General features: G+C 39.6%; 2 protein-coding genes and 1 pseudogene across 4 annotated transcripts in view; 1 reads left to right on the top strand and 2 right to left on the bottom strand.

The window, feature by feature from the left end:
• The window catches only part of DHRS3 (dehydrogenase/reductase 3), a 180,028-nt gene that overhangs the window by 118,411 nt on the left and 38,963 nt on the right, over positions 1–22,654 (top strand). For 2 of the 3 annotated variants that reach the window (XM_031042445.2, XM_034068272.1), the window contains 3 exons: positions 803–927; positions 2,329–2,385; positions 16,989–17,059. The gene's annotated coding sequence lies outside the window, so the exon portion shown is untranslated. The remainder of the gene's footprint in view (positions 1–802; positions 928–2,328; positions 2,386–16,988; positions 17,060–22,654) is intronic. The other variant, XM_034068273.1, reaches the window with a different exon arrangement.
• On the bottom strand, positions 142–5,387 carry LOC101879687 (arylacetamide deacetylase-like 4). Its single transcript, XM_013130835.3, has 4 exons — positions 5,232–5,387; positions 2,584–2,800; positions 1,742–1,805; positions 142–919 (listed from the first exon to the last, which is right to left on the bottom strand). Exons 1-4 carry the CDS (start codon positions 5,385–5,387, stop codon positions 142–144), a joined length of 1,215 nt encoding a protein of 404 aa, XP_012986289.3.
• On the bottom strand, positions 11,462–21,285 carry LOC101879519 (arylacetamide deacetylase-like 4; annotated as a pseudogene).

Here is a 22,654-nt window from a genome sequence, read left to right as displayed (position 1 = left end):
GGGTAAAAAAAGGACAGATGCAATGTAGAAATTCATTATTATGATTTAAGAAAAGGAAAATTGAGGATGTGTTTAAAAGTCTTTGTAAGCAATAAAAGATTCAATCGTTTGAACCAGGAAAGGAAAGCAAGAAGTGGAATTTTACATCAATCTTAGAAAATGTACTATATTTTCCAGGCCTTTATTTCCAGACTGGAATGCCAAAAGTGCACCACAAACAGCTAATAGTATTGTGCCATGGAATCCCTCTTGCAAATGGCACCAGGTCACTTTTATACCGTGATCCTCTAATCGCTTCTTGTAGAGCAGTCCATCGTCTCTAAGCACATCATATTCACAGGTCAAAATGAAAGCCTCAGGAAGCTGAGCAACAACACTATCTTCAGCTAGCAGTGGTGAAAAAACAGTGTCAAAAATAGGCTTGACCAGCGCATAGGTTTCGTCTGAGAATGAATATGTTGTACGCGGTGTGTAGCCTCTTCTTTTAAACTCAGGAGGGATGATGTCAGAACTCACCCATTTCTGATACTTCAGTAGCAAATCTTCTGGAACATGGTTGCCTTTAAATACTGGTTTTGTGGAAGGCAATTCTATATTAAGATACTTCAAACCAAGAGAAAGGGCTCGTTCCTTTAACAAAATGGGCACCCCCTCATTCTGCTGATAAGAAGGCAAATCAAAGTCCAAACCCTGGAGAAAGGGATATATTAGGATTTGCGCTCTCAGCTTTGGGAGGTCTTGTCTGTTGACCAGTGCTTGGGCCACAGCAGCAGTGATTGTACCTCCACTACTATCTCCACAGATAATAATGCGAGAAGGGTCTACTCCGTAGTCTTGTGCAGTCCTCATGAAGTGGATGGTGGCAGCAAGGCAATCCTCAAACTGTGTTGGATATGGATGCTCAGGAGCTAAGCGATACCTAAACGGGTGAGAGTGTTCAGACATGGTCATATCTAGTGAATGTCCCTTAGTCATCTCTTCATTCATGTATTTCTGAAGATAGGAAGTACTCTGAGATAATAATTACAGCAATGGAATTGATGATAATTACTGCTTTTAATGGATTATTTACTACTATTGTTAATGTTTGGGGAGTTAGTCCACTATTCTATCTTTACAGAATACATCTTCACTTATGTTTTAGCTGACTCTAGGCATGTGCTGAGTTATTGTAGGATTAGGTGGCAAGGCACCTGATCTGATGTATGCATGAATCAGTTATCAGCAATTCCACTTAGACATTCAAGTGAACATTTCCCAACAAATTGTTAGGGAATATCAGCACAGAACATTGATAATGAAAATTCAAAAGGTTTTCAGTGGTTTTCTATAAGCTGAATTCTTTATATACAGAATCAGTGAAAGTTAATGATTCCTCAAGTATTTTAGGATGTAAACAGTAATTGCTAGAATTTAATGCATTTCCAAAACATCAACTCTTTTCCTGAACGCTTACCAATCAGTTCTTTTAAAACTGCATTATAGCTCATCAGAAAAAGACTGAATGTTCATCTCAGGTTGATTGCAGGTTAAATGTGGATATCCATGTGGATATACCCCACCATTTCTTCAGAACGCCTACTAAGATGAGTATTTAGTACTCTGGGCAACTGTGCTTTTAGCAAAAGCAGTGACACTTGGAAACACAGTGTTGGCTTTCAGCTGCAGTTTGCTAGACTTACAAGCCTAGAAGGAGGCGTGAATGGCTGTCACATTGTATGTCTGGATTGACTGCACTTACCCAACAGATACCACCACCGAATTGCTTTGTCGGGCAAAATAGCGGCATGTTCTATCATAGGCCCCTGTAAAACAGTATTTCAGTGGAATTATAGCTTACTTTAAAAATGAGTAGAATACAAGTATTCTGAAATTCTTATCTCTATTCTTATTGTGATTCTCTTATTGTGGCATGGTCTGATCTGGACATGGTTCACAATATTACATCTGTAGGATCTTTTGGCAGTAAGAAACCTGGAATTTACACGAATGCATTGCTTCACTCTCCTCTTTGGGAAGTTAAGGAATAGAATGAATGCTGCCACTTCTAAAGTAGTATTGAAAGTGAGAAGCTGTTTAAAAACCTCAAACAAAACCAAACCCCCTGCTAAATCCAGCACAAGGATTTTTCTTGTGCGTGAGCCACTGTCTAATCCCTTATGCTTTTCCATTTCAAATGCCAAAATGTACTTTTCCTTGTTTTGCCATTAAGACAGACTGCAGTATACACACATACACACAAGCTTGCACACACATGTCAACACAAATTGGGTTATTTAAAATAAAAAATAAAATTCTAATGAGATTTTCAACTTTTCTTCTGTGCAGGAATGAGAAGAAGGAAGAAAACAGGAATCATAAATGACCAGAGAAAAAATGTTTTAGGTATGCTACCTGCATAAAGACAATTTAACTCTTAATTTACATACCTACTACATGAAAATAAAATTACTCTGCTGCCCTGAAATTAATTTTATTATATGTAATGCTTCACCTAATAACTCTTCTTGTCATCTAAGAAATACTGTATCAGATCAGAAACTACATCTATTTGTAGTTATAGCTCATATTTGTGTTACTTACTAATACTTCCAAACAGTCCAACTCCTCCATGAAAATACAGGACTCCTCTTCTTTGGCCAGTAGTTGATGATTTTGGCTGGTAAATTCTTACTTCAACCTTTTCAAACCTTAAGTCCCTGACAAAAAGTTGTTTATCTCTTAATGGTGGTATTCCATCCATGGCAGCCCTGAGGAAACCCACCTCTGAAGTGATACCTACTTTTTCCAAAACTTTTGCCTGTTCATAAAGGGAAAGAAACCATAAATCAGTGCACATTTCCTTCTTACCTGGAGGTTGATTGCAAAACATTTACAATTCCATGGTTAGTTCAGACTTTGTCTCCTGATGGTTCTTACAATGAAGTGGCCAGTTACGGAGATGATCTGGATAGATCTCAACTGTAAGGTAATACCTAACAACATTTGAAGTTCAAAGAGCAGTAGATTGGAGAGGAATAGATGATTTTATATTCTGGACTTGCCTTGTGTCCATGCTTCTCCAAAAGCAAGGCCTTTGAGCCTGTAGGATAGCCTGCCTGAGGGTTGCCTCCACAGAAGTACAGTAACTTGGCGCTTTAATCCCATCTCAGGTCTCTAGCAAAACTGTTAGCAGTGCCATGTGGAAGAACATAGGGTTAGCTTTGGTGGTAATTTCTAGGTTATGTTAAAAGTGTTAGATGAGAGCATGGTGGTTTGCAAACGATTTAATTCTTCAGTGGTGAAAGTCTGGCTTAGTTTTTATCAGCAGGAAAATATCCCTGGCGTTAGGGGTCCTTTGTGCTTTTCACACAGGTACAGCCCAGAACTCAACAGAATTGCACTGTGCCAGCCTGACTAAATGCTGGGTACGGGCAGCTCACAGAACTATTAACACAGTAGGTAGCATAATTTAATGAGCCTATTTCCCAGACAGGATCAGTCATAAGTCCCCTGGCTATTGTGTAGCTTCTTATAGGCTGAAATTAAATGAAAAAATGAAAGATGAGTTAATAGATTTTTCAGTGAAGAAGTTCTATTAACCTTAAGATGCAGCTGGTTTTATTGAAGCAGATCCTTACAGGTGAATGCAGTCATTTCTTCATAAAATCTGTCCTTAAGCACAAATACTTCTAACTGGTTTGTCTCCAGTGACTTCACATGCATCTTTTGTCCTGGCTGAAGACCGGATATGCTGGTAAACTTTAATGTCCCCTGCAGGTTTGACATCATGGGTTGTCATCCCTTGAAAGGGTTTGGCTATGTAGGCACAAGTAAGTGGCCTAACAGCAATACCAAGAGTTGCCTCATGACTCAGACCTTACTGGCATTTAAACTTTCGTAGAACCATATGTTAGAGACAGTCCAGGCCAGGCTGGACATGGTTCAAGGCAACCAGGTGTAGTTGAAGATGTTCCTGCTCATTGCAAGGGGTTGAATTAGATGAACTTTAAGGTCTCTTCCAACCCAAACTGTTCTATGATTCAATGATTCTGTTATTCTATAAATATTCTTATCTTTGTGCTCCTTTGAGGTAATGTGGTACAGCACTGGCCTCTGTCTGGCCAGCAGAAAGGATACTGAATCACCACTAAATTTTAAAATCCTGCAGGTTAGCTTTTTACAAATGAATTATACAAAGATAAAACTTGGTCTGATGGATAAGGAGTCTTCATACACTGTTTTGGAAAGGTGGAAGTACACTTTGTACAGTAGATGTAAGAAAATGTAATTTGACTTCTGTTACTCCCCTGTTTTGTTGCATTGCTTTAGTGTAGTGGCAATACTGAGGCCTCTGTGAGGCACCTCTCAAGGGACCCGTGAGTCACATTCTTAGGAGTTTACTGGCTTGCTTGGACAAAGCTTAACAAGCAGTGTAGCACAGAAAGGGAGGGAAGAAACTGCTGGAGGGTGGAGCTGAGGTGAAACAATGAACAAGCCAAAGAAACTGAAGGGTTTTTTTCAGTTTAAACAACCAAAAGAAAATAAGCTTGATTTAGGTTTCACAGAAGAAGTGTTTTTAAAATGGTAGTGGCAACACTTAATCCAGGAAAGGATAATTGGTGAAGCGGTAAGACAAGTAGAAATCTCATTTTAGTTTTGAAAAGAAAGAAGGTGAAAAACAAGGGAGGATCAAAAATGTGCCGAAAGTGATGACACAGAAAGAAAGTTTTCATATGTATACTCTCTCAAAAAAGCGAGCCATGTAGACATATTGAAAGGCAAAAGACAATGTCTTTCAGATGGCTCAGGAGTAGAGAGTTACAGTTGTAGAAGAGAACTGAGATCACAGACATCATTTAGTTGCTCATTGTCTAAATAAGCACAGTGTTACACAGAGCAAAAGTTCCACATACACAGTGCAGTAAGCTGCTTAAGCCTTCCAGCACTGCACTGAGCACTAGGGCAAACAGATCAGAAAGTTAAAGCATACTTAAAAACTAGGAATTACAGAGTTTCCAGGATTTTATTTTCCATGTTGTTGCCGTTGGTGCTGTAAAGCAAGCAGCAGGGTCTGTTATACCCAGCTGAGCTGAAGGTATCTTCAATGGTGCTCACAACTGCCAAATTAATCCAGTTGCATATTTGCAATGTATTTAAACACTGATTCTAAAAGAAGCCCCCTCATTAATCCATTAACATTTTATCATAAATGAAATTAAAAACTCCAGCTTGAATAAAGTTTTACTTACGAGGCCAAACCCAAAGTTCACGGCATAATGAAAAATGTAAAGCTTTCGGCGCTGACTAAATCCATGAGGGATTTTTGCTTTGGGGTGTTCATAGTAGAATGGCATTGCCACGAAGAAAGTCAAAACAGCAAGAAAAATCACTAGAAGCAATCCCATCGCAGTGTACTGTGAGGAGCCAAATTGAAGAACCAGCTGTGGCTTCCTCCCCCCTCTGACTTTTGAAGGATTTCTGAAGGTTAAAGGCACGGGATTAGCAATTCTTTTCATATCCCATCATCCAGCTTTTAAAAATGCCAATAGGAAGATGAAAATATGTGGCAATCAAAGCATACAATTAGACAGTAACAATTAGTCCTGGCAGAAGCTTGCATAAGAAGGTTTTTGGATTTGCAGTGAACATGTTTTGGGTCTGTGCCCATCACTATAGAACCAGTGCTTTGTGTATCATTTGTAGTGTCAGTTTTATAAGACAAGAATTTGTTACATCTCTCCCTAGTTCTTGAATGCACTCAGGTCTGTATTATTCTCGAGTTCCTGTTGAACAGGATTTCTTAGCAATTATCTTCAGAGCTGCCCAGTTTATTGATTTATTCCGCCTCCACTCCTTAGTTCTGTAGACTTCTAGTGAAATCAAGGTTTCAGTGTCACAAACATGTTTAATCACCTTTGATGACTGATTCTGCACCCTGCTATGCTCTTATGTTCTTGAATCTAATGGAACCAGAAGCAGTTGCAGCCTGAAGTGTCAGTGGTTTGCATCTTCCTTCATCCTCCTTGATAGCTTTTCTCCAGGAGGTGAAAGCCTGTAACCAACTGTTGTGGTTGGTTGGTTGGTTGGTTTGTGTTTGGCTTGGTTGAACCTTACAGTACTGCAGTCTCCACCTTCTCATGAGTACATTACTTGCAGATGTCATTCCAGGTAGAAATGTGACTGCAGCTGATGAAGCCTAGAGCTGGACTTCATAGTTTCAGTGCTGGTAGCCTACTCTTTTCTGTGTACTCTGTGGTGAGTTTTAAGATCTCTGCTTGCCTCTGGAATGAACAGATTTTTCAGTACACAGGTTATTAGTGATGAGATTTAACCTGAAACAAAAAAATCTGTAAAGCAAAGCTTTTTCAGCTCATAAGATACTACCTTTGGGTGTCTTTTTACCAGTCAGCTCAAAATGTGAAGGCAACAAATTCTTACTCTGAAAAATAGCCATAGGGGTAAAGTGACTGTGTAACACTTTGAGTGCAAGGAATGAGCTAACCTGGAGATGTATATTAAAACGAAACTAAGTACAGAGAACCTCATAGCTTTACAATGCATAATCTATGACCTGCATAGGAAAGATGTCCTCAGGCTTGGTTCCTGACTTCAGAAATTAATTGTTTAGAATAAACAGGAAGAAACTTAATTTCCCAGCCTGGTAACACACTCTCTGAGAAGTAGCTGATCCCATGTCCTGCTCCCTGTGCTCAAACTGATTCTTTGTTTTATCCAATGCCTCTTTGCAGACTTTCCTGACCCAATGTCTCGGTTTAAACCCACCCACTCAGCTCGTTCACTCACTCCCCGCCTTTCTCCCCCAACTCTCAGAGAGCTGGGGAGGAGAATCCAAAGAATGTAGCTCCCACGCGTTGAGATAAGAACAGTTTAAGGTATAACACAAATCACTACTGCTACTACCAATAATAATAATGATAAAGGAAATAACAAGTGAAGAGAATATGACACCCCACCACCCGCTGACCGATAACTCACCCCACCCTGGCCAGACTGAGCACCGACCCATACATCCACCAACCCCCCCACAGTCCTAGCCCTTCTGGGTAACTCTCAGTTATATCCTGGGCATGACGTGCTATGGTATGGAATACCTCTTTGGTCAGTTTGGGTCAGGTGTCCTGTCTCTCCTTCCTCCCGGCCTCCCCTCCTCCCTGGTAGAGCATGAGGCTCAGAAAGTCCTTGGCCAGAGTAAACATTTGAGCAGTAACTCAAAACATACGTGTTATCAGCACCGTTCCCAGCCTGAAAGTCAAAACACAGCACTGCACCAGCTACTAAGAAGGAGAAAAAAATTACTGCTGCTGCTGAACCCAGGACACCCAATGACCCTGTTCCCTCTCCCTGCCTTTCCAAGGGTTGCTTACATGCTGAGGATGAAGTTTGCTTCCTTTTGGTTTATTCTTTATGGCAATTGTACATTGCCCAGCTGGGTGATGGATGCCGGTGACAGGCATGCTGGTGGTTGGGCCACTCTTGGAAAACGTAATGGGTGAATTCAAACCTGTCAGCACCAAGGGGCATAGAAGGTTCAGCTCTCTTACAGTTCAGACAAGATCATTAGGAAATACTGTTACACAAAACATGGTTGCAGCTCCTTTCTTTCATGTTTTAATAGTGAAAGGAATCAACTTCATGCTAAACTGTGCTGTCCTAGTAAGTTAGCTGTGTTGTAAGTATGCTTATCAGATCTGGTGCCTTTGGGGTTCTAAGAAGTCTTCTGACATTTGTGACAGATTGTTTGTGCTAAGGTTCTTAGCACCTATTGTTGATCTGTTTTCTAAATCTTCTGGGTGCCAGTCCTTGAGGTAACCAGTTACCAACCGGTCTTGGACAAGATCTTTGAGTCATGTTAACTAGGTCCAGACATCACAGCCAAACCACCAGCACAAGAGGCTCCACAGAAAGACTGGATGTGCTGGAATCTGCTATCAGCCATAGAAGAAACAAACGAGTTGATTCCTGAATTAATACATTCTTTTTTTTCCTTGGGCATTACAGGTACAGGGTAACTATTAATGTTTTTAAAAAGCATAGTCTCAGGGATTTACAAGCTTGCTTGAATCCCAGGACGGAGAACCACTCCCTAAATAATCTTTGTAATGTATGCTCTCTCCAGCTTCTGATTTTTTAACCTTATCTCTTGATATATGTGAGATATGTTTATTTCTGTGAGATAGAACAAAGGAATTGGCTCGTGAAGACAAACTGCCATATTCTCCTGCTCCAGGAACTGCCTTAATTTCCAGTGAAGAGCTAAATGTTGTACCTGAAACCTTGTCAATACTGGGTTGGCACCCTTAAGCTTTTCCTCTCTAGTGTAGCTACATGTAGTAGGGGAAATAGACTGAGCCAGTTGCTCAGGTGTGAACTATTTCCTCACCTAGTCTTCAAGCAGTCCCAAGAACTCTCTGCCTGTATCTGGTGCTTATTAGGTGTTAACGAGGTACTGACCTGCTTAAACTCATACACAGCAGGTGTGAATTGATGCTTGTTCTTGGATATCTAGAAGCATTCCCAGAAAGGGTGCTGCTTGTCCTGAGAGGCCCTGTGTGAGTTCTGCAGAACGGGAGGGCCATCTGGTGCTTGTAGTGTGCACCCTGATTAGTCCTCACCAACACACTGACTGCCACTAGCTATCAGCTAAAGTGCCGAAGCACTGAAAAGATCCGTTAATGGCTTAGTTTGGCTGTTCACACTTGTATCCGTATGGATAACTCCTTGTGGAAAGTCACTGGTGTGCATAATTCTGTAGCATGTTTATCACTGATTGTGTTTTAAGTACTTGAAAATTAATTCCATGCTTTGGAAAGTATAAAATATCTTCAAATGAACAAATGTCCTAACTTAGCAATGCAAAACACAGCAGAGCTGGAATAAATTCAAAGAAAGTAGAGGACAGGAAGTTCCATGGAGACAATTCCATCTTGTGACTGCCTAAATTTTAGAAAATATGGGAGTCACTATTAAAAAAGGGGAATTTAGGACTTGCTGTTCCGTACTCACCCATCTGCACTGCCATGGTTATAACCTTCAATGCATATTAAAATGTATGTCTTCAAGAGAGTAATAATACTGCTGATGTATTATAATTTTATTAATATTTCTAATATAATAAAGACTTACGGATAAAGGACCATGGAAAAATCTCAGGAGGAGATCAGTGAAGAGTTTGGACATTGGCCTATAAATGAGGCATAAATCCAGAAAGTGAATAATGGAAAGAAAACAAGTATTGGGTTGCTGAATGGACAAAGAGTATAATACATGCTGTGCTGAATGAGGTATGTGTAAAAGAGTATGAGATCATAACTTACAACATACAAGGTGGAATTGTACGGGCATCCTTAGTTCTAGCACTTCCAATCATCTCTACCTGCAAAGAATCATCGAAAGAACAAGCTTGGTACTAAAAATGCAAACAAGAACAAAATGTGGATAAAAATGACCCGGAATAAAGATAAGCTTAATAACTGTCACAGGTTTGATGAAGTGCATGGAGATGTACCCAGGCTAGCTTTAAGCCAGCTTGTTCAAGGCAGAACACCAGGCTGCACAAGTACTAGCCAGCTTTCTGCACAGCTTTTGCAGCAGGTACTAGCTGCAACTACTCTGCTGGCCTAGCTTCAGCTACCAACATGTTGAGATCAGAAACCACAATTAATCCCCACTTTCACATCTGGTTACATAACTGAGGAAAATCCTGAAACCTTCAAACCACGGAATATCTGGAATTTATTCATATTATTTACCCCTGGAAGTATTTATTTTCTTGAAGTGTAAATTGCTAATACCTGCAATAGGAAAAAGAAAACAATCTTGTGTTAACAGAGCATGATGAAACATCATTTCATTTTGCTGCAAGGAACTGGAGAGCAAGAATTCACAAGTAACAACCTGTTGCTGCAGAGATGTGTACCTGTGAAGTTGTCGTCATATTTAATTAACATGGTGACAACGTGAAGAATTTAACCCAGCATTTTCTTCCTACTCACTGTTTGGCTGACAGAGAATGAAGATAGGGAGTAACCTCTTTCCATGTTTGTGTGTGCTCAGGTATTGCAAGTGCAAGGTGGTTGCCTAAGAGTGATTTTACAATTCGTAGGCATTGAATGACCAGCTATTTTGACATGCAATGGCAGTTACCCTGTGTTTAGTGAAGGTGGATCTGTTCTAATGAGTAATGTAACAACTCAGCTGACATTTTTCTTTTCCTTTGTGTTTTGTATCTTTGCAGAAATAGTTCAATAGTTCATTCACAGAAATTGTTTAGCCTGGAGCAGAGAAGGGTCCAGGGAGGGATTAGAGCAGCTTCCAGTGCCTAAAAGGGCTAAAAGAAACCTGGAGAGGGGCTTTGAACAAGGGCCTGTAGGGACAGGACAAGGGGAATGGCTTTAACCTGCCAGAGAGGAGACTGAGATGAGCTCTTAGGCAGAAGCTGTTCCCTGTGAGGGTGCTGAGGTGCTGGCACAGGGTGCCCAGAGAAGCTGTGGCTGCCCCATCCCTGGCAGTGTTCAAGGCCAGGATGGACACAGGGGCTTGGAGCAGCTGCTCCAGGGGAAGGGGTCCCTGCCCGTGGCAGGGGTTGGAGCAGGAGGAGCTTTAAGGTCCTTTCCAAACCAAACCATTGGAGGATTCATTCTATGAGATTATTTGGGCACCTTCCATGCTGTTTTAATACTTTCTCTCCAAATTCCAGGTAAAATAGTTGATGATGTGTCTGATTACAAAAAGGCAAAACCCACTATGTCTCTGTCTTCCCTGAATACAACCAATTGCTTCTCAGAAAGGAACTTTATAGAATAGTTTAGAGGACATTCAGGTTTTTTTGTGCACTGCATTTATGCTACCAGTCTCAGATACAGGTACCCGTCTCACACAACTGGCATTTCTGTACTCCCTCTGTGTCACCCATTTCCTTTTAAAATCAGATTTGTAAATATACCCAATTCCCTTGTTCAGATCTTACAACCATGTCCAAAGCTACTGATTGCCTAGACACGTAGTTTGACAATGATTACTACTCGTCTCAGAAGTGCTGGACATAAAGGTGTTGTTACTCTCCAGAGGCTTTGGGGGGCCATTTTGTGCTGATTTTGTGTGTATTACGTGACGATGTGGATGCACATTGCTAGTTACTCATTAATGGCATGCTTCAAAATGTTCTTTTACTATGTTGAGTTTTTATTCTTTGACATAAGAGAATGCCTCTTCTTACAATGTAAAAAGAGAACAGCAGAACAGATATACCAAATAATGGGATTTTTTAAAAAAGGGGGGAAAAGATAAAAAATAAATTATGCTCCCAAATAATAGCAACTGAAAATCAGAATTCAACAGACCATGCTAATTTTATTATTTGTTACCTAGGTTCTAATGTTCTAACATACAAATAGCTAGTAGCTGGTTAATTGGAACACCCTCTGTTTGCATACCAATACATTATACTGGAGAAAACATTTTAATAGCCTTTTATTAAGTTTACAGTGTGGTTCACTTTTTTACTTGGTGGTGGAAAAATACCATAACCAAAAAATCCCAGTGCACAGTGGAAACCACCTTCCATGCTGAACCAAGTAACTTTGACATTGTTTTCTTCTAACAGTTTCTTTTACAAGAGTCCATCATCTCTGAGCACATTGTGCTCGCAGGTGATGATACAAGCATCAGGGAGGCAGCAAACAATAGTATCTTCTGCTAAGAGTGGGGACAGTCTTGTCTCAACCAGTTCCTTTGTTTCTTCATGGACTTGAGGTAGAAATGAAGCAGGTAACAACTGTTTATAACCCAGCTTATATATCTCTGGGATAAGATCTGGATTTATCCAGTTCTTGTATGTCAAATTCATACTCTCAGGAATGCGAGAACCTGCCAAAACCGCTTCCTTCATAGAGCAGCCCTTCTTCAGGTACTTCAGGATAAACTTGACTATGTTCCCAGGACAGGAAGGCAGTGAAAGCATTTTTCTGATGAGATGGCAGATTGAAGTTCAGTGCTTGGAGAAATGGATAGATCAGTACCTGCGTGCATATCTTTGGGATATCTCTTCTGTTCCCTAGTTCTTGGCATACAAAAGTTCCCTCTGTACCATCCCCAGAAACAATAATCCAATGAGGATCCACCCCATAGTTTTCTGCTGTCTTCAAGAAGTGCATGATAGCAGTAGGACAGTCCAGAGTTGGGACTGGATACTCATGCTCAGGAGATAAAACATACTTGAAATGCATAAAAGAACTAGTATTACACATACACTAGTATTAGACATCTACTTGCAAATGGCTTGAATGGCTCATCTTACGTGCACCCCATGCATTTGCAAAACTCACCCAAACTAGTATTACCTTTAAAGTTTTGCTTGCTGAAGCAAACAGAAGAGCTTCCCCAAGACCATCAGCACTGAGCTATGCTCTTGTGTAATTTAAATGTGTGAGGCATTAAGTCTTATGGTCGATTTCCCCACATTTTACATTTACTCCCTTCCTGATCCAGGTGCATCCACCTGGGATCCAGATTCATGCCTGCAGGGAAGTCTGCAGTTGTCCCACTCAGACTGACTTTGGATGTATGTATAGCTGTGAGTAATCCTGTGTAAACCCACAAGATCCAGCCAAGTTGTGGCTCCTGAGCTTTTTACACTGGGGACACTGATTATTAGGTTATTCTATATTGGTACAGTATTGTATATTATTACCACATTTTAATATAGAAAGATTAATAACATTATAAACCACCATACAGTAAATGTACTGTGGTGACAAAACAGCTTCCTGTAGACAATACTTTTATTTATGGTATCAATTGGAACAAGTGAATTACAAAAGGGGGATGTTACAGTGACAATCCCTTCTTTCTTAACTACTAACTTACTTTATATGTTAAAAATCAAGGCAGATGTAACAGTCAGACACCTAAGCAAGTTAAAGTGTTGTAAATTGATTTCAATGACATCTAAGTATACTTTGAGACTAAATTTTTAATAGGCATACTTCTTTATTCTCTGTATTCATGGTTTTATGGCTTTCTGGAGAAGGTTAATATTAATAAGAAAGTAAATACTACAGAGGTAACAGTGTGGGCATTCTCTCTTAGCCCTTCACTGTTTGCAGAGGCACACTGCTTCTGCTTCTCTGGTTTTTCACTGTTCTGTGAAATTAATTCAATGGATTAATCAGCATTCTGATAACCAGGGAATAAAAAGATATTAGAAACTGAAATTAGGAATACGCCTTATAATTCCTTATTATCAAAGGCAATGATTTTTTGTGGTGACAAAACAAACAGATCTGCTTCTCTGAAAAGAGCCGGCATACATATGACTTTTGTAACTTTATGAACCTGTGTCAGGTATTTCTCACTGCCATTTCATGGCACATGCTTGCTCACACATATTAACAGCATAGGGGTAGACAACATTAGAGCTCAGCTTCTCTTATATTTAAAGAAATGTAAATACAAAATGAGTATCATTAAGGGGGGGTTGGAGGGAACTAACTAATCCTGGGAGTAACACTGAATGGAAGTTACTTACGCAACAGACACAACCACTGAATCAGACTTTCTGGCTATGTACCGGCATATCCCGAAGAACAAATGTTGTCGATGTAATTAAATCTGAAAATACTTTAAGCAATATCATCTCTTTTTTTATGACTTATTGCCACAGTTGAATGTGTTCTTCCCTGTGAGGATGCTGGGGCACTGCCACAGGGTGCCAAGAGAAGCTGTGGCTGCCCCATCCCTGGCAGTGTTCAAGGCCAGGTTGGACACAGGGGCTTGGAGCAGCTGCTCCAGTGGAAGGGGTCCCTGCCTGTGGCAGGGGTTGGAACTGGATGAGCTTTAAGGTTTCTTCCAACACAAACCATTGGAGGATTATTACACACTGTTGCTTAGGATGGTTGTAAAGGCTAAAATAGCTTGAGATCCTTGTAAAAGCTTTCTACATTGTTTTAAGTAACTGGAAGGCTGAGGCTGGCGTAGGTATGTCATACCATTTTGCTGTGGAAATGTTAATTGTAGTACTGTAGCTGAGTCTAAATGAATTTTGAAGCAGAGATTTGACTGTTTGCTGAAGAATGAAGGGTGCAGCTAATGTGCCCCTGTGAAGTCAGCACATTTCTGTGTGGCTAATTCAGGCAGAAATCTGAGACCTGCACATTGTGTTATTGTAAATTGTCTAATAGAATTATTCCATGGTAAGGTTGTGGGCAGAAATATGCCTCTTTTAATGTATTTAAAGATACACTGAATTTTAATTCAACCTTAATTGTGGGTGTGTTGCATTTAGAAGATATGGTTTACAGGTATATGCTCAGTGATGTGTTCTTTCAGTTACAGAATTCTAATGCCATTTAATATGTGTGCATGTCTCCTGCCTGTAGAAACAGGATCTTTTGTAACTTTCTAAATTACATGTTTGCAGTTATCTGGTTTCTCTAATAAATTGAACTGGGGAAGAAAGACAACTGAAGTACATGCATCATGGACACATGTTTTTAAATGGCTGCTCTCAGACCATCTGAATTGCCATGAGCACTACAGAAGTCCCAGTAAACATGCTGCAGTTAGAGACCAAAGGGAGGAATGCAGAGGTTAACAACTTCTGTCTAGTTTTCAAAAAAAAAAAGAATATATTTCTTTAGCAGCACCACTTCCTGTAAGGAATATATGTTATAAAGAGTGCAATATCCTACAAAAATAAGAGCAGGTTAGAGAGTTTTAAAAGTAAAATAAACAGTAAGTACTTTCTATCTCTCAATCCCTCAAACTAATCTTCAGTCACTTCCTAGGTTCAGGAGAGTTATTAAAAAAATTGAGTTAAGAATCCTAAATAATTGTATTTTGTCTCTCAGTTCCTTACTTATGCTTCCGAATATCCCACATCCTCCATGGAAGATGATGACTTCTCTCCGTTTATTTGCAGCTGGTGCTCTTGGGCAGTAAATCCTCACTGGCACCTCATCAAAATGCAGGTCCTTTATGAAGCATTTTGAATCCCTGCATGCTGGCAGTCCAGCAGCAAGCAACCTTCTAAGTTTGTGCTCCTCAAAGACACCCAAACTTTCTAAGTTCTTTGCATAGATAGATATAACAGGAAAAACTTGGAATTACTTTAGGAATTCAGGGCTTCCCACTCTAAAAATGCCACAGGCTACATTTTCTATACTATATTTAGGATAATTGTATTGGTTATTTGGTGCCTTACAGGATTATCACAAGTAACTCTAGTGGCTTTGTGATTTCAGTTATGAAAGTGAAAAATGTGCATCTTCATGATTTGAGGCACCATTATTTCTGGGAGAATGTTGTAATACTTGTTCCATAAGATGTATTATATAAACACCTTCTAATTTCCATGATCTGGATTTACCACGAGCAACATCAGGTACTTGCTGAGGTATGGAAGTCAGGAGTCATGAGGCCTGAGGCTCCTTTTGTAATCAGTGAAAAGAAAGACGCATATCTTGAGGACAGCTCAAATTTCAGGTGTGTCAAGTCATGCTCTGGAGGTGTCTGTTCATCTCCATTGATTAGAAAGGGAGCCTGTGTACTTCAGATGCCTCAGTTAAGGTATTTAAGGTTAGGTGTCATGAACATGTTCCTAGCATGGCTGCATTTAGTATACTGGGAGAAAAAGGCTCGTGCTGGTGTGCAAGATTTGGGAACTCACTGGTCTTGGGTCATCCCCATGCCACAGGATCAGTGAAACCAAGCTTACTGTGCCAATAATCAATAATGAAGGGCTGCTTACCTAAATGCATAACTGATGAGAATGGTTCTGAATCCTAACTCCGTCAGTGAAATGGTTGTCTCTATAAAGATCTCATAGGTATTCATGGAATGGCTCAACAGTCAGTCTCTTACATCTAATCAAGGAAAACAAATGTTCTGAAGAAGAGGAGGTTGTCACATGTATCCAAATATTTTCTTATCTAAGGCTAGTCAACTGCTGATAAATCAGAGAGCCTGAAGATCACACTGGAATCCCCCTTTAGTTGGAACACTTGTTGTCACGGATGCATTTCCTGCTAGGGACAACAGTTCCCATTAACTGGTGACTTAATTGCCCTTACAGGCTATGATAATTCATTCTTCTGGAATGATGACAATATCAGAAGCAATTTGCGAATTGTATTGTTCTTTCCTGAGCAACAGTTGGTGATTTTGCCATGAAAGAATGCCTGAGTAAGACAAGGAGGTAGAACTTCCTGGGGTGCATGAACCCAGCTATCATGTGCATAGGAGGCCAAATGTCATGTAGTTCAAGTATATTCAACACCCAGTTCCTCACCAAGGCCTTTCTCAATCAACACAGAAGCTGTCTTCCTAATAATCTAGACCAGGCTACAGTGTACAAGTTGGGTGTGGAGTAATAAAGGAAACCACCATGAGCCATGGAGCCATGATCTTCTCTCTAGAAGATCATTTAGAAACATACATGAGAACGTAGACATGATCTGCAGTTTTCTTACAACATTCTGTGCCACAGCTGCCAGCAGTCTTGGGGTATTTTAAGCCCCAGTTCCTAAAGACAAATGGATAGATACAGTTCTTGCCTAGAAACCTTATTGTAGTTGTCATGGCAAAAGGGAAAACAAATGTAAGAGCCAAGGCAATTGTATCAGAAACCACAGGGTCAATATGACCTTCACCAAAGGGCAATTTCCAAAACCTCTCATGGCTCTTAAGTCAGTCTTTTTCTCAGAGTTGTGATTTTGGGATGGTTGAAGTTGGCAGAACTGCCATTTCTCATCTATACCTTCTAAAATAGAATCATAGAATAGAATAGAATAGAAAGGGTTGGAAAGGACCTTAAGATCATCTAGTTCCAGCCCCCCACCTCCCACTAAACCATGCCACCCAAGGCTTTGTCCAACCTGGCCTTGAACATCCCTGAGTTTTAACAGAGTTTTCAGATTCCATTAATATACATGATAAACTTGGTATCAGAGCATTCTATCTAAATATCCTCTTTTCTTTCCTTCTCTTAGGAGATCCTAACATCACAGAGGCATCTCCAAATTCAGAGTTAACACTGTCATGAAGAAGAACAGAGAATTTGGTATGTATTCTGTTGAAAAGCTTCTTTAAGTTTAATAATTAGAAAGCACTTCAGAACCAATAGCAATGCACTCAGAAAATGAAAGGTATGAGTATTCCTAGACAAATGTGCTCAGTGTTGCAGTGATCAGTAGTAGGTGAAACATTTTATATAAGCCAGGTTCTAAAATGTGTACTTGTGTAAGAGAAAGAGGACCTAGATCACTATGTCAGCATACCTTTTCTTGTGAAATAGGGTCTTTGAAAAACTATTTGCTGGAACTCCTGTATTCTGGCACAAACTGGCATTTTATGTGGAAAACCATATGGGGACCAGATTTTTACTTTAAAAATAATTACAGAATCACATACTAACCAGCAAAAAACACTCAATTTGAACTTCATTGACCTTAAACTACATTAGACAGTCTTTCTGTCAGTCACTTTGAAGTGTTATGCTTTGCCAGCCAAAATCATAGAACCGTAGAATCAGCTGTGTTGGAAAAGACCTTTAAGATCAAGTCCAGCCTTTACGCCAGGACTGCCAAGTCCACCACTAATAATAATTATCATCAAAGCTTTATATCACAGTGCAATATGATCAGTTAGTCTAAATGCAGATCTGTATGAACGAATTAAAACAAAAGCTAGGATGTGAGCTAGGAGGTTTTCTCTCATCTTTTTCATTTGAGATTGTCATTGATGTCTTTATGACAGAGTACGTGGATAGATTCTGCAGGGGCATCGCATGTATGATACTTACGCTGTAGAAGGCACACATTTAACTGTTGATGCAGTTTTGCTGTGACATCACAAATACAGTGAAAGAAAAAAGGAAAAGACTGTTAAAAGAGGTCTTCACTGCAACATACCATACAAACAGACACATCACTGGCACAGGAAGAGCAGCATTTGTCAGAATGAGCAGGATATGTTGATTGCACATGTTCAGTGCACATATTCCTTTATGGAACCCTGTGAAGTCATCACTATGACGGTTATTTCTGTGGAAGAAACATAAAGCCAGAAATTCACCAAAAGTACCAGAAGATGTCTAAAGGTTTTTGAAAGGAAATCAGGTATTGAATGGATTCAGTGCACAGCAAATGGTAAAATGCATCTTTAAAACCATCCAGGAATAGGAAACTGAATTTTCTGGAACGTATCAATGAAGATAGAGTATGTACTGTTGAGTAACAGCCACTTAGAAGCTGTAAAAGTGGGTTAAAAAATCACCTGAAAGAATCTTTTCATTCAACCAAGTATGGGAACATAGAGAACTTAATAACATACAGTCATATTATTATATTAAGTTTATATATAGCTTAACATGAAAAGCAGTGTGAGATACGTAAAGGACAGCAGACTCTTCTTTTGTGCCAGACAACGCAGAGCAGCTTAGGCTGCTTTTATGTACTCCTGCTGCCTTCTTTGAAAGCTTTTTGGGCACAAGCTGTTTCTTTCTCTGATGGCAAAGCACATGGCACAGTGAGTCTGGCTTACAAGTACTTAAATAATAAGTGATAACAGGTCTACCTGACCCTGCTCTAGCTGGAGGTTAGATTAGATAATCCTCTGGAAGTGCCCTCCAACCTCCATGGTATATAACTAGGACACCGCATATATATATATATATATGCATATATATGTATATATATATATGTATACACACTCTAAAGTATATAACTAGGACACAGTAATTCAGTCACTGCGGAAAGAATCACTGGTAAGAAAATTACTGCAGATAGTTCAAAATTTATGAAAACACCTTAAATATATCAAAGTGCATTGAGATACAGAAGGGTGGTTATTACTATTCATGTGAATTAGATCCACAGCCCTCCTGTCATCCAGAGGACCAGTCATTTCATTGTAGAAGGCAACAAAATTACAATTGCAGTATAAGAATACGTATCTCCATATTTAAAAGAACTCACCTCACACTGGCTGCTTCTATGTGTAGAATACCAACTCAAACCTTGGCCTTGATCTTTAAATCTGCGTTACTGTGTGGTTCCCATTACACACAGTTGCAATATTTAGATGCATATCTTCATAGTTTTCTCTTCCTGAAAATCACAATATCACAGAGCATGATAAACTCACCAGAATTCCCATCAGAATATATATGTAATGATAGAAGCAGAGCTTTAGTGGCTGATCAGCATCAGGAGGAATCTACCTTGAAGGAATTACAAGTTTCAATTAAAATCAGTAATACAAAAGCAACCAGAATTCTTGCTATTAAAGCCAACACATAAAAGGATTCAATTTTTCTTTTGTGGGAATAATGTATTAGAGAACAGTGTTATTTGATTCTGTCAGTGATGTGATGTGATTCTGTCAATATTTATATCCTTCAATCTGACTCCACAGAGAAGTCATTTGCATTCCAGAACTCCTCCACCCTCTTTCTACAAAGCTGCCAGATGCTGGCAGCATCCAAACGTCTGGCTATTATAGCTTCCTTTAGCATGGTCAGAGTTAATACATAGAAGACTCACATCCAGGAAATGTCATTATTTTGTATATTCCAAAATTTCAAAACAACTGTATTTTTTAGCTGCTTTAATTGTATTCTGTGCCTCAAAAGCTAGGTGGAATTTTTTCCAAGTGTACTAGTTAGTACAGAATGATACCACCCCTCCTTAAGAACCTGTGAAAGACTGAACTCCAGTCTCCCTGTGCAGAAATTGTAACAGTCCTGGTGTTGGGAGTAGATCTGAGGTATGATTCTAAGGCTTTTGCTTAGTGCTGATCATGTTTTCCCCTGCTATGTTGCTGAGACAGACAGCTTCGAACAGAGAGCTTAGAACATAACTGTTCTGTTGGCCACAACAGTTAGAACAGACATTGTGAAGTACCTCTAAAAGAATTAGATTTTACAGATTCACATAGAGCTATCAGTTATGTGGAAACTCCCTGTCCAGAGATCTTTGGGCTTACCAATGATATGAAAGAGAAACTTCACCTTCACTTGGAGAACTTTGGCCCTAACCCTCTGTTCTGATTCATTCTAAATAAAGGATTTTGATCTCTTTACACCTTCTTAGTTTGCTGTTTGCTGCTGAGGCAACTCAATGTTACCCTTTGCTGTTATTTAGGCTGTGATCAGGCCACATTGCCAGCCAAATGCTTGTACCAAGAGAGGTGATGATAGCAAAGGAATGTGTGACTAGGTGTAACTCCCTGTATTTCTGTCCACCGTGTGACTGGAAAAAAGTTGTTTGGATAAAAGTAAAAAGCAAAGAAACACCAGCTCATTGTGATATAAGCAGTACAACCTATGCTTAGCCCCTGAATACCCTGAACTATTTCTTCATCCCCACTAATCTCTTAGATAGTCCATTTAAAAACCCTTTTAAAAGCTTGTAATTGTGGTCATAGAAGAGAAATACTCCTCTCTATGAGCCATAAGATTCTGCATTTGGTTAACAGACTTGTAGTAGTATTCCCTCAGAAAGTAGGATCTTGACTCAAAACCTGGTGAGACCTTTTTAGCTTTTCTTATACCCTTAAAAGAAGCAGATAAAATGTATCTGCTTGGGGAAAATCCCATTTTTTTGAAATATGCATTATAGAAAAGAGTGAGAAACATTCATGTGAATTAGTCAATAAGGTAAACCAATACTTACCTGTGTGGAATGAGAATAAACAAGAAGAGCCAAAAGAAAGTACCAGATGATGAGAGACCAGGCTGGGTTTTAAAGAGAATAGGTCTAATCTGTAACTTAATGGAAGTGAGCAAGTACAACTGATTGAATATAAATCTAATACTGACTCAAATTGTTTTACTAAGCTGGGGAATAATGGAACTCTTCCATCATCGTGGGGTGCAGGATGTTTAGTTGCTCCCTTCCAACTTCTTACTCCATCCAGACCTACGGGGTACACTAACTAGAATGATTAAAAAACCTAACCCAAACCAACCAACCAAAAACCAACCATGTAAGTTAGAGCAAAAATTAAGTCTCCTTTTATATTCTGAGAAGGAGTATCTGGGTTGCAGCTTAATGATTTTTACTAATACTTCCTAAAAGTAATAGGTTTTAAGTTCTGAACGTCCCCATATAAACATACTTTTAAATAGGACAAGTGAAAGGACAAGGATATTTCTTCTTTATTAATTTTTAGTTTCTTTGTGGTAGATTTAAACACTCCCCATATATTATCAACTGTGGCTTGTGGCATATCCAGATTTCCCCAAATCACTTAGGAGCTCTCAATATATACGGGTTTCTTTTCCATGATGTCAAGACTTTCAGACCAGCAACCAAGAATCTAATGAAAAACTGGAGGGGAGGTATGAGGCCTCTGAAGAGGGGTCTTGGACTTCCTGGTTAGTTGGTTCACATAAGGGATGTTTTTTTAATTGGTCATTAATTGGAAGGGAGGGCAGAGTGTTCTGAAAAAAAGCATCTCCGGTCATTATTTTATACGTCAGCCTTTAGGAAACATCTGGATTTATGCATGCTACTGTTACAATGGATCTTTTTTCCTCCAAAGAATCAGCTGATCTTCACTGCCCTGTGCCATTGTGCATGTCAGGAAAGATAAAACAACTTTTTAAGAGGCAGCAGGCGCCATAAATGAGTTGAAGGATCAGCCACCTTTGGAAGCCCTATGTTGTTTACCCCATGTATCATTTGCTCTAGTGTCCTTCTCCAGAACTGCTTGTCCCTTAAAAAGCTCAGTGATACCAATCTGTAGGGGTAATGGCAGTGATTCAGCAAGAGCAAAGTGTCTTACTGCTAACAGTGAGTAAACCTCTAGAGATATCAGATTAAGTTGCTAAAAATCCAAATCTTTCTTTTGCTCAGACCATCAGTGAAAGTACTGTAGGTTCTGTCTGAATGAACAACTCAGCATCCCTCTGTGCCTTCCCTTAGCTCAGCTGAATCTCTCCAGAGATCTTTTCCCGTCCTCAATCTACATTGTGGTTCTATTCCATCCCAACAATTCATACACCTAAAGCTGACCTCTCCTAGCCTTCTAACCAAACAAATTTGGCTTTGACAACAGCATTCTTTTCCTAACTTTCCTCCTCTCTTGGGCTTCCTTTCTAGAGATGTCAAGTTTGAAGAAGCTTGTGACAGTTAGAGGACTTGAATTATCTCACCTCTGCCTGCAGTAGTGAACTAGTAGCTCAGAAAGAAATTACAGCTGCTTGTAATGAATTTTTTCAGAAACAGATTGATAGAAAGGATTCAGGGAACATTTTGTCTGAAGGTTTTTTCCTAAGCCAGTTTACAGGCTTCGAGTGCAAATTTACTGCAGGCATTAACCTCCTGTCCTGGTCTTGTCAAAATCCATATCATGTTGGTGTGGTAGGATTTCAAGTCAGACTCTTGAAACAATAAGCTGTTTTGATTTTGAAGGCCTTCTGGACTTATTCTTTTGCCTCCCTCAATCCTTGTGTGTCTTAGAAGTTTTGTCAGGAGTGAGGAATTAGTCAGAAGGAATGGTAAATAAAGAGAAAATGAGTCAATCAGTCTAACAAAATGTAGTCACTCCATTCCTGTTTACATGTGGTATTTTCACTGTTCTGTCTCCCAGTGTGAAGCAGAATATCAGATTGAGACAGATTTGGCTTCTAATCAAAGCATTAAAGAAAAAA

The sequence above is a fragment of the Melopsittacus undulatus genome, chromosome 12 (assembly GCF_012275295.1).
Source record: "Melopsittacus undulatus isolate bMelUnd1 chromosome 12, bMelUnd1.mat.Z, whole genome shotgun sequence".
Lineage (NCBI taxonomy): Eukaryota > Metazoa > Chordata > Aves > Psittaciformes > Psittaculidae > Melopsittacus > Melopsittacus undulatus.
The sequence above is the reverse complement of the archived record's forward strand: the minus strand, read 5'-3'. Positions and strand labels throughout refer to the sequence as shown.